We start from the raw sequence: 18,291 nt of genomic DNA, 5'->3' as shown, positions 1-18,291 counted from the left end.
AAAAAAAAAAAAAAAAGAAACAAACAAGAACTATGGAATTGGAAGATTATTAAGGCCCTACTTTCACTTTTGTTTATTTTAATATGTTCTGGGTACATAGAAGACGTTTAAATATTTACTAAATTGAATTAATCTTAATTAAGTCTTAAATCATATTCTTTGATATCAAGATACTCAGCCAACCAATTTCATAGTTCTTTTAAACAATTTAAATAAATTGATATATAATGTATTTTGGGGTTACACATAATATTTTAATACTTGTAGACAATGTATAATGATCAAATTAGATAATTGGGATATCCATTACCTCAAATGCTTATCTTTGTATTTTAAGAACATTACAAATTTTCTAGCTATTTTGAAATATACAACAGTTGTTACCTATAATTTCTCTACTGTACTAGAATACTAGGACTAATTCCTTCTATCCATTTTTCTATCCTTAACCAACTTTGATAATCCTTATTCTTACCATTTCATGTACTTCTCAAGCATCAAAGATATTACGATAGCCAGCACACTACCTAATATATGTATTTCATCTCAGTTCATCACTGGTGAAAGGTTTTAAAATTTTTTTTTGAGACAGGGTCTTTGCTCTCTTGCCCAGGCTGCAGTGCAGTGACACAATCATTGCTCATAGCTTACTGTAGCCTCGAACTCCTGGTCTTAAGTGATCTTTCTACCTCAGCCTTTTTAGAAGGCTACAGGTACATGCAACACCAAGCTGACTTTTAAAATTTTTATAGAGACAGGGGTCTTACTAAGTTGCCCAGGCTGGCCTCAAACTCCTGACCTCAAGTGATCCTTTTGCCTGGGCTCAAAGTGTTTGCATTATAGGCATGAGGCCCTCTGCCCAGCTCAAGAGCAAGTGCTTTAATGTTATCTATTATAATCTTAATAACAACCTAATGAGGTTGCTATTGTACCTCCCATTTCACAGGCAGAAAATTAAGTTGTCCAAGGTTACACAGATGGTGAGCCCTAAAGTTACAGTTCACACCCAGGTGTATCCGTTCTTAATGCCCACATTTTTAAACGTTGTATTGTGCAGGAAGGGAAAGATAGGACAACATGATAGCATTAGTGAAAAAGAGTGCTTGCAAGTTCAATGTGAGTCAGTGGTATGGTGCTACTGCCAACAAGGTAAAAACCACCTGAGGCTGTGTTCTGGAATACAGTATTCAGAGGGAGGGAAGCAACAGTCCCGTGACAGTCTCTAGGGGTGGAGCACACCTGGAGCATCGTGTGCAAGTCTGAGCCTCACACTGGAAAAAGAGGATTACTCACACACCTGACACTCACTGTGATGTGAGTACCCAGCATGGTGAGCTGAGTCTATAGGAGGAACTATTAAAAAGCTGAGACTATTTAGGCTCCACAAAGAGAAGGCTGAGGGAGGCTGAGTAGCTAGTATTTGAAATGTCATCAAGTGGTGGAACATTAGACACAACTGGTGTAGTTCCAGAAGGAAACTAGGCTGTACGTGTAGAAAAATCGGAGGTAGATTAGGCTCCACATAGATAGGAAGTGCTGGCTGTTGTTTGGAGCTTTTTAGAAATGAAATGGACTTCTTTGTAAGACAGTGGAATCTTTTTCACTAATGAAGAAACTGAATGATCACCAATTATGAGCATTAAAGACTTAGGTATATCAGGTGTGGTGGTTCTTAATGTTTAGTGGGTATCAGAATCACCTGGGGGAACTTGGTAACTACTGATTGCCAGCCCTTACCTTGAGAAGAGTTGCTTCAGCAGATCTGAAATAAGGTCCAAGAATCTGAATTTGAAAATTAAAAAAAAAATTTTTTTTTGAGACGGAGTCTTACTCAGTCACCCAGTCTGGAGTGCAGTGGCGTGATCTCAGCTCACTGCAACCTCCGCCTCCTGGGTTCAAGCAATTCTCCTGCCTCAGCCTCCTGAGTAGCTGGGATTACGGGCACCCATCACGATGCCTGGCTAATTTTTGTATTTTTAGTAGAGATGGGGTTTCACCATGTTGGCCAGAAATGGTCTCAAACTCCTGGCCTCAGGTGATCTGCTCATGTCAGCTTCCCAAAGTGCTGGGATTACATGCATGAGCCACCATGCCCAGCCAAGAATCTGAATTTTTAACAAGCAATATGATGAGTCCAGATCACATGGTCACAGACCCACCCTTTGAGAACTGGTGAGGTTAAACTCAGATCTCTTCCTCTTATCCTACAAGTAAACACTTTAGTAAAAAATGTGTCGTTAACAATGACTGCTCAAAGTGGTCCTCACGTTTTGTAAGAAATCAAAGGCAGAATTCTTTAATATGTTAACAGCTAAGTTAGAGATGACATTATTGGAATGTATGATATAAGGATACGGAAGAAGAATGCTTGATTCTCACTCTGTGTTATAAAAGATAAGATTATAACAGCAAAATAGAAAATATAGATCCAGTTGAAATTTTTAAACACTTTAAACAGAGAACCAACTCCACTTATGCCAAGAAGCAGTCAGATGGAGACCAGATTGGTATATGAAAAAGCTGTGTGATTATCTCAATAGGCAGCACCTGTGCAAGGTGAAACACCCATCAGCCTTTAGGGCCCAGGCTTATATAAACCTCAGCCTCAAACTCGTAAACAGGTGTGGGTGAGAGTTGGAAACAAAGGAGATCCTGCAGTTGGTTTTCTCTCACTTTTCTCGAGGGCCAAAGAGCTTTTGTTGGCAAGTAATGTATTTGTTTATTCATAGAGCATGCAACTTGTGAGCCACATTTTGGAATTACTCTCTCCTGAAATATTTTGCTCTTTGTTAATATATCTTTAAAAAGTGATGCTTAAGGTAATTACTCTCCCATATCCGGATATTTTTAAGTTGCGCAGTGATGTTTCATTTATTACTAAGTGCTTTAAAATTTTAAAAATACTTTTTTTTCTTTGAAAACCTTTAAACATGGGCTGTTTGAGGAATTGCTGTTCTTGGCTGTTATGTTGATTTATAGTGTTCGTGTACTTATCTAGTTTACTAAAGACTTCTTTCTAGCAAATTATCTGTTTTAAGGCATGTAAAATTTCGAAATGGGAATTAAATATTGAGAATGAGTTAAACATTTGTTTCTATTTTTTCTTGCTCCCTTTAAATGATTTCAGACCTTCTTATCTATTTTTCTTGAATCATGAGGGATGAAATTGCAACAACAGTTTTCTTTGTCACAAGATTGGTGAAAAAACATGATAAACTAAGTAAAAAGCAAATAGAAGACTTTGCAGAAAAGCTGATGACGATCTTGTTTGAAACATACAGAAGTCACTGGCACTCTGATTGCCCTTCTAAAGGGCAAGCCTTCAGGTGAGAGCTAGCACATGGGATGAAACGGGAAGTAATCACCAAGCAACAGCCAACTCCTAGGAGAATGGAGTGATCTTGTTTTCTGTATATAATAATGAAAATTTTATAGGCTCGACATCACATGTGTTTGAATGTGGACTCGAAAGGAGGAGACATAGTAGATGACAGTGTGAATGGAAACAACAGAATAAACACCCTATGTGAGGTAGATTAAGCAATTTCTAATTTGTGTTTGCCATGAAAAATAAGCTGTGAATATCTGGTAAACGAATTTGGTGACTTGGTGATGTAGCATACATTCTGAGCCACTGTATCAAAGTTGATGATGTCTTACTTGTAAGAGTGGAGGGTGGGGGAGGCTGAGGGGAAGGTGGGGGTGAGGTGGGAGCTATGTGTATTGGAACAGTGTGTGCACAATGTAATTTTCTTGCTGAAGTACCTGTTATAACATCTTCATCTCCCTTCACTTTTTTTTTTTTTTTAAAGGTGCATCAGGATAAACAACAATCAGAATAAAGATCCCATTCTAGAAAGGGCTTGTGCAGAGAGTAAGGTGGATTTTTTTCACCTGGGACTTCCAAAGGAGCTGACCATATGGGTAGATCCCTTTGAAGTGTGCTGTAGGTGAGTAATCTCATAGTTTGTGTGCTGTGTGATTCCCGGAAACCTTAGGTTAGACAACCTCATATACCTTCATAAAAGATGATGCCCCAAAACCTTGAGTTAGCAGCAGGGACACTTCTTGGTTAAGATTTTAGATGCAAACTTCTGTTAGAAAATGCAGACTTCTATTCAAAGTGGGTGAAGTGGAAAGCACAATGATTTTGCAAAATATTTGAAATCTGGCTTTAATCACTGCACCGTGTTACAAACTATAGATTGGTAACAGTATCTATTACATACCGTAGGTTGATAGCAGATAAGTTTTATAGGCAATATCAGAAAGGAAGAAGAGTTATCTACCATGGGACAATTCATTAACTGAATCAAAAGAAACTAGTCTGTTTTTTTCTGAGCAATTAACCAAAATAGCTCTTATAGAATATCCTTATTTATAACAGTGTAGTAGGTGAAGATCATAATGTCCTTCAATTTTTTAAGGCAATTTCTTTTAAAATAAGTTAGCATATAGGTGGGTGTTGAACAATGAGAACCCATCAACACAGGGAGGGGAGCATCACACACTGGGGTCTGTGGGGGGGGGGAAATAGGGGAGGGACAGCAGGGGGTGGGGAGTTGGGGAGAGAGAGCATGGGGGGAAATGCCAGATATAGGTGATGGGGAAGAAGGCAGCAAATCACACTGCCATGTGTGTACCTATGCAACAATCTTGCATGTCCTTCACGTGTACCCCAAAACCTAAAATGCAATTAAAAAAAAAACTTGTAGGAAGTTGAATCCCTAATCAGTACTTAAATTTCTTTTCCTACTTAGGTATGGTGAGAAAAGCCATCCATTTACAGTTGCTTCTTTTAAAGGCAGATGGGAGGAATGGGAACTGTATCAACAGATCAGTTATGCAGTTAGTAGAGCCTCATCAGACGATTCCTCTGGCACTTCCTGCAACGAAGAAAGTTGTAGCAAAGAACCTCATGTCATTCCTAAAATCAGCAATCCAAAGAGTATTTATCAGGTCAAGTGTGTTCCAGTTCTTTTTATACTTTTTACTCTCTAATTCTAAAAAGAATGTACTTGTTGTAAAAACAAAGAAGCAAACAAAACATAGAAAGAACAAAACCATAAAGATTTTTAAGCCACAATCTTAGTATTTTGGCAAAACTTTTTCTATCTCCTTCACTGCACAGAGTATTCCATACACTTGACTGAGCTTTTAGGATCTACCCTAATCTTTTATTGTCCTGTTTCTTCATACAGTATTTGAAGACACACAGGTTTCCTTTTACTTAAATTCCTACATAATCAAAGATTAGATTGGTGGGCTGGCTTGCCCTTCCTTCCCTTCCTTCCTTCTGTCTTTCCTTCTTTCTTTCTTTTGTTAATTAAGAATACCATGGCATTTATAGAAAATTTGGACTTAGGAAAGGTCAAATGGCTATAAATTCTGCCACTAGCGCAGTTTTCCTCAACTTTTTTCTTCTTTTTAAACCACAACCCCTTGAAAGATATACATATTTATATTTAAAAAGTTTCATGAAACAGTGCTTATCTTTACTAGGAGCAATGCTCCCAACACTTCCAATTAAATTCATTTGATTTCAAGCATCTAAATTGATTTCATGACCCACAATTTGAAAAACACTGATCTACAGAGAATTTGTTAATATGTATATACTTGTCTGTATATTCTCTTAATCACCTATGTATTACATGTTAAGGCAATTAACATTTTAATATTCATTTGTCTCCCTTGTAACTTATCACTGGCAGTCATTCTAGATTATTTCCACATGGTTGTAACATTTTTTAAAAAGCTGATAACTTGTAGAGTGATGCCTGAATTTTAGGTTATTTCTTGAGATTTAATTCTCGAGCACAGAACTACTGGGTCACTGAGTGTGAGTATTTTACTGGTCTTTAATATATAGCTGAATCACCATATAGAAAATTGTATTTATTTGTAGTCTCACCAGCTGTACGTAAAGTGCCTTTCTCTAGAATTGGCCATTCTTTTTAAAAAACAGATAATTAGATTAACACGATATGCATATGTAATATGGTATTAGTGAAATTAAACAATTAAATTTCCATGTGCCCAAATGTTTTAGCACCTACTGTCTTACAAATTTTCCCTTCTTCACTCATTCATTATTTGAAGTTCTAATGTATTATTACAGGTTCTTTATATGCCAGAACTATTTTAACTCCTTGTCTTATTTCTGGCAAATGTTTTGTCCCTGGTTTTTTAAACTATTTGTGTCATTATAGTTTCTTGGAAACAGTGACTTTAACTAAAATGATGTATGACAAAGCCATTTTTTTTTCTCAGTGTTATAACCAAACTGTTATTCAAAGACCTGCTCTATGTCATTTCACTTAAAATTAGTTTCCAAGAAATGTTGAATGAGGATTTATGGTATTTGCCCTTAATTCTATTTTTATGCTTAGAAAGGTCTTCTTCCATTTGGGGATCAGATCTGTAATCAGTTATATTCTTTTACAGCAATGTCTTTTCAAAGTGTGATCTATAAAAAAGTGTATCAGTCATCTTAGGTGTTAAAAATGAAGATTTCTAGGCCGTGGCCCCAGAGATCACGAACATGCAGTTTTGGATTGGCTGGCAGGGGTGAGGTAGGGATGGAAGTCAACAACTCAAGAATAAACGCAAACTTGGATAAGTGTATTAAAAAGTTTTTAGTTAAATTAATTAACTTTTTAAAAAGGTACAGTATAAAGTGACTTATGTCCCCACCAAGTGCTAGAGAATTTTTCAAAGATGGTTATGTACTTTCAATTCTCTTCACTTTTGCTCCCTGTGCTTTTGAAGGGCCTGACTTTTGAATTATGGGTTCATATTTAGTCCTTACAGCTAGTTTGTTAGAGATGTTTATACTTTTTTTTTTTCAGGTTGAAAACTGGAAACAGCCCTTTCAATCTTGGTTCCAAATCCCCCACAAAAAGAATGTGGTAGACAGCCATGTTGGACTCCTGGGAAACACTTACCATGGCTCGCAGAAGCACCCTAAGTGTTACAGGCCTGCTGTGCACCGGGTGGACAGGTACCACTGGGTCAACACACGCCGATGACGCAGCGACTGGGCACGTGGTGGGCGAGAGCTCAAAGGAGCACTTTTATTCTCTCTAAAATAAAAATGAGTTTAAGGTTGAGAGGCCCATGAAACAAAAAATGACCATATTAGGGACTAGGGTGCACAATGGTAAAGCCTCTCATACAGATCATGACTCTGTTCTTAGCTGTACTTTTAATTCTTATTTGATTTTAAATGAGGTTTTATGTAATATTCGTGAATGTACCCAGTAAAGTAATGGAATGAAGATATTGACCTGTAATAAAACTTGATGAATTATGAAAAGTAATAGTTTAAATAAATGTCCTATGTTTTAAATACTTCTTAGTTCAGTTTGTTGCAAGAAACAAACTTTTAAAAGTTTTTTATTTTTTTGCAAAGAAGGGGTCTCTCTCTGTTGCCCAGGCTGATCTCAAACTCCTGAGCTCAAGCAATCCTCCTGTCTTGGCCTCCCAAAGTGTTGGGATTACAGGCGTGAGCCATATCGCCTAGCCACCATTCATCCCTACTCCCCTCACCCTGAACCACGTGATAGAGGGAAAATTGATGACTCTACAGTCCAGGTCTCTACAATTTGATAGCAGTGAGAATTCTTTTGGCTGCTACTTTTCGATGTTTATGGTATGAAGAAATGCCCCTTAGGCTGCTGCTGGTGAATTTTATCTTTGCTAGATTTTATAGATTTTAAAATTAGGGAGGGAGATTCTACAATCCAGCTTCACTTTACCCACCCAAAATAGTCTGACTCTTCTAAATTCTGTGTCTCTAGTTAGAAAATTTCCGAAACCTTGTTGACCAGATCCATTCCTACTCATGCTGTGTGTTCTCAGCTGGGCCCTTGCTGTTGTTCGGAGTTCCTATTAATCTCCACTTAAGCCATATTGTAGCTGTCTTCTCAATCTGTTTTACTCCATCTTCCTGTGCTCTCAGCAGGAGACTTGTTCTTTTTGTTTTCTCCTACTTCAAAACTTCATCCCTATCTTCTCCTCTCTCATCTCCATTTTAAGGTTTTTCTCTCCTCCAGCCACTTGTATCTTCTCTCTGCATCTGGGTTTTCTTGCTGAGTTTCCACTGTTAGGTGGTGCTGGATCCAGGAAGCTGGTAGCATTGGAGAAGTCACAGCTCTGTTCTCTTGGGAGTAGACTTGTGCTTTGGGCCAGTGGCTCTGAGTGGATACAAAAAGCTGTGACCTTGAGTCCCAACTCAGGTAGGGCATGCCAGCAGTCATGCCAGTGCTAACGAAAGGGGGCTTGATGCTAGCCTTATTACTTTGGGTGAAGCTCGTTTTTCTTTTCTTTTTTTCTACAAATGATGGTTCATTAAGGCACATAGCAGCATTTTTCGGGGGAAAAACTCACCTACCCTTAATGGCTTATAAGGTCAAGTTTCTTTGTGCTGAAAAGTGAGTTTGTCCTCTCTTGAAGAGCTTTCTGTTATAGTGTGGCAGTTGTAGTGAATCTTCCCAGATTTCTCTAAAGGCAACCACAATACTAGTTTATTGACCCCTCAGCAAAGCATCTCCTGGAGGTGGTTGTGATGTTTGCCAGCCTCCATACGTGTGTGGGTGAGTTCTGGTCTCCAGAAAACGGGGCAAAAACAAGACTACCAGCAATGGGTATATGTATTAGGCTTTAGATGCTGGCATACATGTGAATGTACTTTAGTTTAATCCTTAACCATCAAGTTAGAATTTCTGGTAACATTTCATTTTCTCTGCCTCCCTACTTTCTACCCTTGTGCAGACGATTGTCATTAGTTACCTGATTATTGCAACAGTCTACTAACAACAATAACTGTTTCCAGCCTTGTTCCTAATCCTAAAATAATCTTTACTCTCCAGTTTCAAATGTTTCAATCAGGAAAATGTTCAAATTCTGGAATATGGTTTCTGTTCTTAATGACTTGAGTTCCTGCATATCTTTTCAACCCTAACCTCAGCTCTTCTTTCAGACTTTTTTTTTTTTTTTTTTTTAGGCTGGAGCGCAGTAGCAGGATCTTGGCTCACTGCAAGCTTGCCTCCCGGGTTCAAGCGATTCTCGTGCCTCAGCCTCCAGAGTAGCTGGACTACAGACGTGTGCCACCACGCCCAGGTCATTTTTGCATTTTCAGTAGAGACAGTGTCTCACCACGTTGGCCAGGCTGGTCTCGAGCTCCTGGCCTCAAGTGATCTGCCCATCTTGACCTCCCAAAGTGCTGGGATTACTTGGGACTCTGGTATTTAAGTGTTCTTTATTAGGATGCTTCTCATCTTGCCTCATTGTTCTGCCTTTCCTCTTGATCTTTGGGTATCACTTGAGATACCTTCCCTTCCAGGAAGACTTTCTGATCCCCAAGTCCAGTTTATAGGCATATGTTAGGGGTTCCTCACAGCATTTTATCTGCCCCTAGAAGAGTACTTATCTATTATAATTGTTTCATAGTTATCAGTATCCTCTCAATAGACTGAGTTTTCACAGTACAGATACCTCGTATTGTCATTTAACCTTGGCATATAGCAGTGTTCATATTTATAGACTGAATGACTTTATTGGTGATTAAATGGTTGCCTAGTATAAAATCTGATACACAGCATTAAATAATGCTTGTTAGTTTATCATTCTCTTAGTGAAGTAAGAAGTATTGTGTTCTAGACTGGGCATGGAGAACTAATTCCTATAAAAGTCTGAAGCTTTTTGGTCTTTATGTGTACAATTTATTGGACCAAAAAAACCATATATAATAGTTGCTAAATATAAAATGCAACATAATATTTGGATATGTCAGAAGAATGGGTGATTTTTCAAGAACATTTAGGCAGAGAGTTTTATTAATGAAGTGTCCCTTGCAGTTTGCAAGGTTGGTTTAAAAAAATATCTTCTAGCCAACACTGTACCACCGAACCCCATGCTGCTGATGGACACTGCCAGTCAATCACAATGTCCTGATTTGGGTTCAGAGATTGCCTCATAATTCTTGTAGCACAGCACTTGACCATTTTAATTAATTGTTCCAAGTTGGTACTCAAGAAGAAATCAATTCCACAATGTGCTAGGGTTTGGCTGAGAAGCCATCCATGAGCATTTGAGCCCTGTGCAATCCTAATGTGTAGGGGAAAAATATAATCAATGATACATTTTTACTGTGATTAAAAGTAGTCAATATACTTGAAAAGCCCCTAAATATCTTAATATCCTATCTATTAGTATATTTGTATAACAACCAAAATAGCTCTTCTTGATCTACAATTTGAAAATTTTCTGTGATGAATAGGTACCACTTTTTTCTTTCTTTCTTTTTTTCTTCTTTTTTTCTTTCTTTTCTTTTTCTTTCTTTCTTTCCTTTCTTTCTTTCTTTCCTTTCCTTTCTTTTCTTTCCTTTCTTTTCTTTCTTTCTTTCTTTTCTTTCCTTTCTTTCTTTCTTTTCTTTCTTTTCTTTCTTTTTCTCTGGTCTTACTCTGTCACAGAGGCTGGAGTGCAGTGGTGCAATTATAGCTCACTGCAGCCTTGATCTCCCTGGCTCGAGTGATCCTCTTGCCTCAGCCTCCTGAGTAGCTGGGACTACAGGTACTTGGCTAATTTTTGATTTTTAGTAGAGAATGAGGTCTTGCTATGTTGCCCAGGCTGCCCTTGAACTCTTGAGCTCAAGGGATCCTCCCGCTTTAGCTTCCCAAAGTGCTGGGATTATAGGCATGAGCCATTGTGCCTTCTCTTCTCTCCCTTCCCTCCTCCCTCCTCCCTCCTCCCTCTTTCCTCCTCCCTCTTCCCTTCTCCCTTCTCCCTCCTCCCTTTCTTGGTGGAGTCTTGCTCTGTTGCCCAGGCTGGAGTGCAGTGGTGTTACCTCGGCTCACTGCAACCTCTGCTTCCCTGGGTGCAAGCAATTTTCTGCCTCAGCCTCCTGAGTAGCTGGGACTATAGGTACCCACGACCATGCCAGGCTAACTTTTTTTTTTGGTATTTTTAGTAGAGACAGGATTTCACCATCTTGGCCAGGCTGGTCTTGAACTCCTGACCTTGTGATCCACCTGCCTCAGCCTCCCAAAGTGCTGGGATTACAGGCATGGGCCACTGCACCTGGCCTCTTTCTTTTTTCAAAAAATTTTTTTATCTTGAGGTAATTATAAATTCACATGTAGTTGTAAGAAATAACATAGATCCCATGTATTCTTTTACCTAGTTTTCCCCATTGGTAACATTTTGCAAAACTTGAGTACAACATCACAACCAGATAGTGGCATTGCTATAGTCAAGATACAGAACATTTCCATCACCACAAGAATTTGTCTTGTTGCCCTTTTATAGTTGCACACACTTCCTCCCACTCCCATCCCTTAACCCCTTGGCAACCCTGAATCTTTCCCCTGTTCTTTTAATTTTGTCATCTCAAGAATGTTATAAATGAATCATACCATAGGTAACCTTTTGGGATTGACTCTCTTCACTAAGCGTAGTTCATTGGAGATTCATCCAGGTTGCTGCATGTATTGGTAGTTTATTCCTTATTGCTGAGTATATCCATGGTATGGATATATCATCAGTTTAGCCTTTACCTGTCAAAGAACAACTGGATTGCTTCTGGATATTAGGAATAAAGCTGCTACAAACATTGCGTATACAATGTGTGAACATAGGTGTTTATTCCAGAGAAATAAAAACATGTGAGTGCAATTAATGGGTCATATAGTAGTTGCATGCTTAGTTTTTAAAGAAACTGCCATTTTATGTTCCCATCAGCAATGTATGAGTGATTCAGCTTTTCCACATACTTATCAGTCTCTGGTGTCATAATTTTTTATTTCTGCCATTCTGATAGGCGTGTAGGATATCTCATCATGGTTTTAATTTACATGTCCCTCATGGCTAGCGATGTTGAACATCTTGTGCTCATTTGGAATCTGCATATCCTCTTTGATGAAATATCTGTGTAAGTCTTCTGGCCGTTTTCTAATTGAGTGTGTTATTTTTCCTCTGAGTTTTGAGAGTACTTGATATATTCTAGACAGTGGTCCCTTTGTCAGATGTGTCATTTGAAACTATTTTCTTCAGTTTGTACCTTGTACTTTAAAATTTTCTTCATTTTTAATTATCATGGATACACAATAGTTATATTTATGGAGTACGTGTGATGTTTTGATACAGGCATACGATGTGCTATAAATCATGGTAATTGGTGTATAAATCACCTTAAGCATTTATCATTTCTTTGTGTTAGGAACATCCCAATTTAACTTTCAGTTATTTTATTTTATTTTATTTTTTTACAGAGTCTCACTCTGTCACTCAGGCTGGAGTGCAGTGGCACGATTTTGGCTCACTGCAACCTCTGCCTCCCAGGTTAAAGTGATTCTGCTGCCTCAGCCTCCCAAGTAGCTGGGACTACAGGCACGTGCCACCACACCTGGCTAATTTTTGTATTTTTAGTAGATACAGGGTTTCACCATATTGGTCAGACTCGTCTTGAACCCTTGACCTCATGATCTGCCTGCCTTGGCCTCCAAAAGTGCTGGGATTACAGGTGTGAGCCACTGTGCCCAGCCTATTTTTTAATTTTTGAGACAGACTTTTGCTCTTATCAACCAGACTGGAGTGCAATGGCACGATCCTGGCTCACTGCAACTTCCACCTTCCAGGCTCAAGCGATTCTCCTGCCTCAACCTCCCGAGTAGCATGTGTCCTCCACTATGCCCAGCTAATTTTTTTTTTTTTTTTTGGTATTTTTAGTAGAGATGGGGTTTCACCACATTGGCTGGGCTGGTCTCAAACTCCTGTCTCAGCCTCCCGAAGTGCTGGGATTACAGACGTGAGTCACGGCACCCAGCCATTTTCAGTTATTTAAAAATGTACAATAACTTATTGACTATGGTCATCCTATTGTGTTACTAAGTTATTCTTAGTATTTTAATTATTCTAACTGTATTTTTGTACCCATTAACCATCCCCATTCCCCCAGCCCCTCGCTGCTACCCTTCCCAGCTACTGGTAACCAACCAATCTGCTCTCTATTTCCATGGGTTCAGTTTTTTTTTTTTTTTTTTTTTTTTTTTTTTTTTTTTTTTTTTTTTTTTTTTTTTTTTTTTTTTTTTCATTTGGTTGAATAATATTCCATTGTGTATATGTGCCACATTTTCTTCGTCCATTTACCTGTTGTTGGATACTTAGGTTGATGCATGTTAGCAGTTGTGAATAGTGCTGCAATAAACACGGGAGTGCAGATATCTCTTCCGTATACTATTTTCCTTTCTTTTGGATATGTATTTAGCAGTGGGATTGCCGAATTATATGGTAGTTCTATTTGTAGTTTTTTTGGGGAACCTCCATACTGTTCTCCACAGTGGCTGTATGAGTTTGCATTTCCACCAACAGCGTATGAGGGTTCCCCTTTCTGCATATCCTCACCAGCAGCTGTTATTACTTGTTTTTCTGATGCAAGCCATTTTAATGGGGTGAGATGATCTCATTGTAGTTTTGATTTGTGTTTCTCTGATTAGCGATGCTGAACATATTTTTTCGTATACCTGTTGGCCATTTGTCTTCTTTTAAGAAATATCTATTCAGTACCTTCTGAGGCAAATAAAAACAAAGAAAACAAAAGAAATGCCTATTCAGATATTTTGCCAAAAAAAATTGGATTTTTTTTTTCTTATTGAGTTGTTTGAGTTTCTTATATATTCTAGTAATTAACTGTCAGATGGGTAGTTTGTAAATATTTTCTCTCATTCTGTGAGTTGTCTCTTCACTTTGTTGATTATTTCCTTTGCTGTGCAAAGCTTTTTAGCTAGATGTAATCTCATTTGTCCATTTTTGTTTCAGTTCTCTGATTTTGAGGTCTTCTCAAGAAATCTTTGCCCAGACCAATGTTCTAGAACATTTTCCCAATGTTTTCTTCCAGTAGTTTCATAGTTTCAGATCTTATATTTAAACTCTTAATCTATTTTGACTTGATTTCCATATATGGAAAGAGATAGGGGTATAGTTTTATTCTTTTGTGTATGGATATCCAGTTTTCCGACCACTATTTATTGATGAGACTGTCCCTAGAGTATGTTCTTTGCAGCTTTGTTGAAAATAAGTTGACTATAAATGCATGGATTTATTTCTGGGTTTTCTATTGTGTCCCATTGGTCAATATGTGTGTTCTTAATGCCAGTAGCCTTCCGTTTTGGTTACCATAGCTCTGTAGTATAATTTGAAGTAAGGTTATATTATTCCTTCAGTTTGGCTCCTTTTCATTTAGGATAGCATTGGCTATTCTTATTTGTAAGTCCACATGTTTTCAAAATTTTTTTCTATTTCTGTGAAAAATGTCATTGGTATTTTGATAGGGATTGCATTGAATCCGTAGATTGCTTTGGGTACCACAGACATTTTAACACTATTGATTCTTCCAGCCCATGAACGTGGAATGTCTTTTCGTTTTTTTGTGTGTGTGCTTTTCAATTTCTTTCATCAATGTGTTATAGCCTTCATTGTAGATATTCACTTTTTTGGTTAAGTTTATTTATTTTCTAGATATTGTATTTGTAGCCATTGTAAATAGGATTAGTTTCCTTATTTCTTTTTCAGATTGTTTACTGTTAGCATATGGAAATGATACTGATTTTTGTATGTTGATTTTTTATATCCTGCAACTTCACTGAATTTGCTTTTTGGTTCTAGTAGGTTTTTGGTGTGGAGTCTTCAGGTTTTTCTAAATACAAAATTATATTGTCTGCAAAGAAGGATAATTTGACTTCTTCCTTTCCAATTTGGATACACTTTATTTCTTTCTGCTGTCTAGTTGTTCTGGCTAGGGCTTCCAGTACTATGTTGAATAAAAGTGGTGAAAGTGGGCATTCTTGTCTTGTTCCAGATCTTAGAGAAAAGGCTTTCAGTTTTCCCATTCAGTATGATCCTAGCTGTGGGTTTGTCATATATGGCTTTTATGATTTTGAGGTGTGTTCTTCTATGCCCAATTCATTGAGTATTTTAAACAGGAAGGGATGATGAATTTTGAGTGCTTTTTCAGCATCTGTCAAAATTATCATATGACCATTTGACCCAGGAATCCCATTACTGGATATGTACCTAAAGGAATAGAAATCACTCTATTATAAAGATACACAAATGCATATGTTTATTGCAGCACTATTCACAATAGCAAAGGCATATAATCAACCTAAAAGACATATAATCAACCATCAGTGATAGACTGGATAAAGAAAATGTGGTACATCTACACCATGGGATACTACGTGGCCATAAAAAGGAAAGAGATCATGTCTTTTGCAGGGATGTGGATGGAGCTGGAAGCCATTATCCTTAGCAAACTAATACAGAAACAGAAAATCAAACACTGCATGTTTTCACTCGTAAGTAGGAGCTGAACAATGAGAACACATGGACACAGGGAGGGGAACAACACATACTGGGGCCTGTCAGGGAGGATGCAGGGGGAGGGAGAACATCAGGATAAATAGCTAATGCATGGGGGCTTAATACCTAGGTAATAGGTTGACAGCTGCAGCAAACCACCATGGCACATATTCACTTATGTAACAAACCTATGCGTTCTGCACATGTATCCCCAAACTTGAAATAAAATTAAATATAAAAAGGTCAATAAAAAATCATATGGTTTTTGTCTTTGATTCTCTTGATGTGATGTATCACATTATTTTTCACACACGTTTAACCATCCCTTGTATCCCTGGGATGAATCCCACATGATCATGATCATGATGAATAATTTTTTAATGTGTTGTTGGATTCAGTTTGCTACTATTTCACCAAGGATTTTTGCATCTATACTCATCAGAGATACTGGCCTATACTGTTTGTTGTTGTTGTTGTTGTGTCTTTGTCTGGTTTTGATGTCAGAGTAATACTGGCCTCATAGTATGTGTTTGGAAGTATTACCTTCTGTTCACTTTTTAGCCAAATTTTTTAGAATAGTATGAATAATGTTAGCATTTATTTATTTATTTGGAGACACGGTCTCACTCCACCACCCAGGCTGGAGTGCAGTGGTGTGATCTCAGCTTACTTCAACCTCTGCCTCCCAGGCTCAAGCAATCCTCCTACCTCAGCTTCCTGAGTAGCTGGGACTACAGGTGCAAATCACCATGCCTGACTTATTTTTGATTTTTTGTAGAGATTGGGTTTCACCATGTTGCCCAGGCTGGTTCTTGAACTCCTGGGGTCAAGTGATCCATCCACCTTAGCCTCCCAAAGTGTTGGGATGATAGGTATCATAGTTCTTTAAAGTTTGGTAGAATTCAGCAGTGAAGCCATTAGATCCTGGGTTTTCTTTGATAGGGAGCTTTTTACTACTGCTTCTATCTCATTACTTGCTATTGGTCTTTTCAGGTTTTGGTCTCTTCAGGTTTCAATCTTGCTAGGTTGTATGTCTAGGAATTTATCCATTTCTTCTAGATTTTCCAAATTATTGATGCATAGTTGCTCTTCTGTGGTATCAGTTGTAATGTCTACCTTTTCATTTCTGGTTTTATTTATTTGGCTATTCTCTCTTTTTTCCTTTTTAGCTATCTCCTACAGAAAATATCTTTTTTCTTAGTCTGGCTAAAGGTTTGTCAATTTTGTTTATCTTTGCAAAAAACCAAATTTTCATTTTGTTGTTTTGTATTTAAGTCTCAATTTTATTACTTCTGCTCTGATCTTTTATTTTTTCTACTGTTTTTTGAGTTTGGTTTGCTCTTGCTTTTCTAGTTCTTCGAGAATGCATTGTTAGATTGTTTATTTGAAGTTTTTCTTCCTTTTTGATGGAGGCATTTGTTGCTGTAAACTAGCATTTCTAGTACTACTTTTGCTGTATTCCATTGGTTTTGGTATGTTGTATTTCATTTGTTTCAATATATTTTCGTAGGTTTTTCAGATTGAATAGCTTTCTTTAGATTTCTTGTAAGATGGGTCTAGTGTTGGTGAAATCCCTCAGCTTTTGTTTTTCTATGAAAGTCTTTTATTTCTCCTTCATGTTTGAAGGATAATTCTGATAGATATTATATTCTAGGTTAGACTTTCTTTTTTCTTTGGCACTTTGAATGTCATTCCACTCTCTCTTGGTCTGTGTGATTTCCACGGAGATGTCTACTGCCAGATATACCAGAGATCCTTTATGTATTATTTACTTATTATCTCTTACTACTTTTAGGATTTTTTATTCTTGATCTTTAAGGGTTTGATTATTGTATGCCTTGAGGTAGTCTTATTTAGGTTAAATCTTTTTGGTGTCCTATGACCTTCTTGTATTTGGATATTCATATCTCTAGGCTTAGAAATTTCTGCAATTTCTTTAAATAGATTTTCTAGCCTGATCTCTCTCTCTGTCTCTCTTTCTCTGTCTTCTTTAAGAGCAATAACTCTTAGATGTGCTGTTTTGAGGCTATTTTCTAGATCTTGTAGATGTGCTGCTTTTTTATTATTTTCTCTTCTCTGACTGTATGTTTTCATGTAGTGTGACTCAGGCTCACTAATTCTTTGTTCAGCATGATCAATTCTGCCACTGACTCTGATGCATTTTTCAGTTTAGTTGAATATTTTAGCTCTAGAATTTTTGCTTAATTTAAAACATTATTTAAATCTTTTTGTGGAATTTTCTGAAATAATTATCAATTCCTTCTTTGTTATCTTTTTATCTATGTTGCTAAGCTTCCTCAAGATGGTGATTTTGATTCTCTGTCTAAAAGATGGTATCTTCATCATTATGGGATTGGTCAGGTGGTGTCTAATTTAGTTTATTTGGTGAGGTCATGTTTTCCTGCATGTTGTTGATGCTCGTGGCCATTCATCAATGTTTGGACATTGAAGAGTTAGGTATTCCAATCTTCGCAGTCAGGGTTTATTTGTATCTGTCCTTCTTGAGAAGGCTTTCCACATATTAAAAGGAGATTGAATGTTGTGATCTAAGCCTGTGGTCACTGCAGCTGTATCAGCACTGGGGTGTACCCTAAGCACAGGAAAGCTGCAACTTCTGCTGAATCTTAGAGGAACTTGCCTTGGTGGGCTGGGATTTTTGGTTATTGTGAAGGTGTTTTTTGCATGAATAGTTGTTTAATTTGGTGTTCCTGTCGGGGATGATTGCTAGAAGTTTCTATTAGGCCATCTTGCTCAGACTTCTAGCTTGTCTTTTTATCTTTTAATGAGGTCTTTCACAGATCAAAATCTTTTAATTTTGATGAAGTCCAATTTGTTAGTTTTTTTCTTTGGATCATGGTTTGGTGTTAAGTCTCAGATCTTTTTGCCTAGCTCAAGATCCTGAAGTTTTTTTTTTTTTTTTTTTTTTTTTTT

The 18,291-nt window shown here is 37.5% G+C and overlaps 1 protein-coding gene across 2 annotated transcripts in view; it reads left to right on the top strand.

Moving 5' to 3' along the window:
- Positions 1 to 7,353, top strand: part of BTG4 (BTG anti-proliferation factor 4) — a 13,434-nt gene extending 6,081 nt beyond the window's left edge. The window contains exons 1-5 of one of the 2 annotated variants that reach the window (XM_017517698.2): positions 2,690 to 2,819; positions 3,128 to 3,326; positions 3,813 to 3,950; positions 4,761 to 4,959; positions 6,852 to 7,353. In XM_017517698.2, the coding sequence (XP_017373187.1) occupies positions 3,154 to 3,326; positions 3,813 to 3,950; positions 4,761 to 4,959; positions 6,852 to 7,031 (690 nt within the window). In that variant the 5' untranslated portion in view covers positions 2,690 to 2,819; positions 3,128 to 3,153 and the 3' untranslated portion in view covers positions 7,032 to 7,353. Of the gene's footprint in view, positions 1 to 2,689; positions 2,820 to 3,127; positions 3,327 to 3,812; positions 3,951 to 4,760; positions 4,960 to 6,851 lie in introns of those variants that run through there. The other variant, XM_017517697.2, reaches the window with a different exon arrangement.
- The last annotated feature ends 10,938 nt before the right edge of the window (positions 7,354 to 18,291 follow it).

This window comes from Cebus imitator, unplaced genomic scaffold (genome assembly GCF_001604975.1).
Source record: "Cebus imitator isolate Cc_AM_T3 unplaced genomic scaffold, Cebus_imitator-1.0 Scaffold641, whole genome shotgun sequence".
Taxonomy (NCBI): Eukaryota; Metazoa; Chordata; class Mammalia; order Primates; family Cebidae; genus Cebus; species Cebus imitator.
Note: the sequence above shows the minus strand (reverse complement) of the source record. Positions and strands in the feature narration are given on the sequence as shown.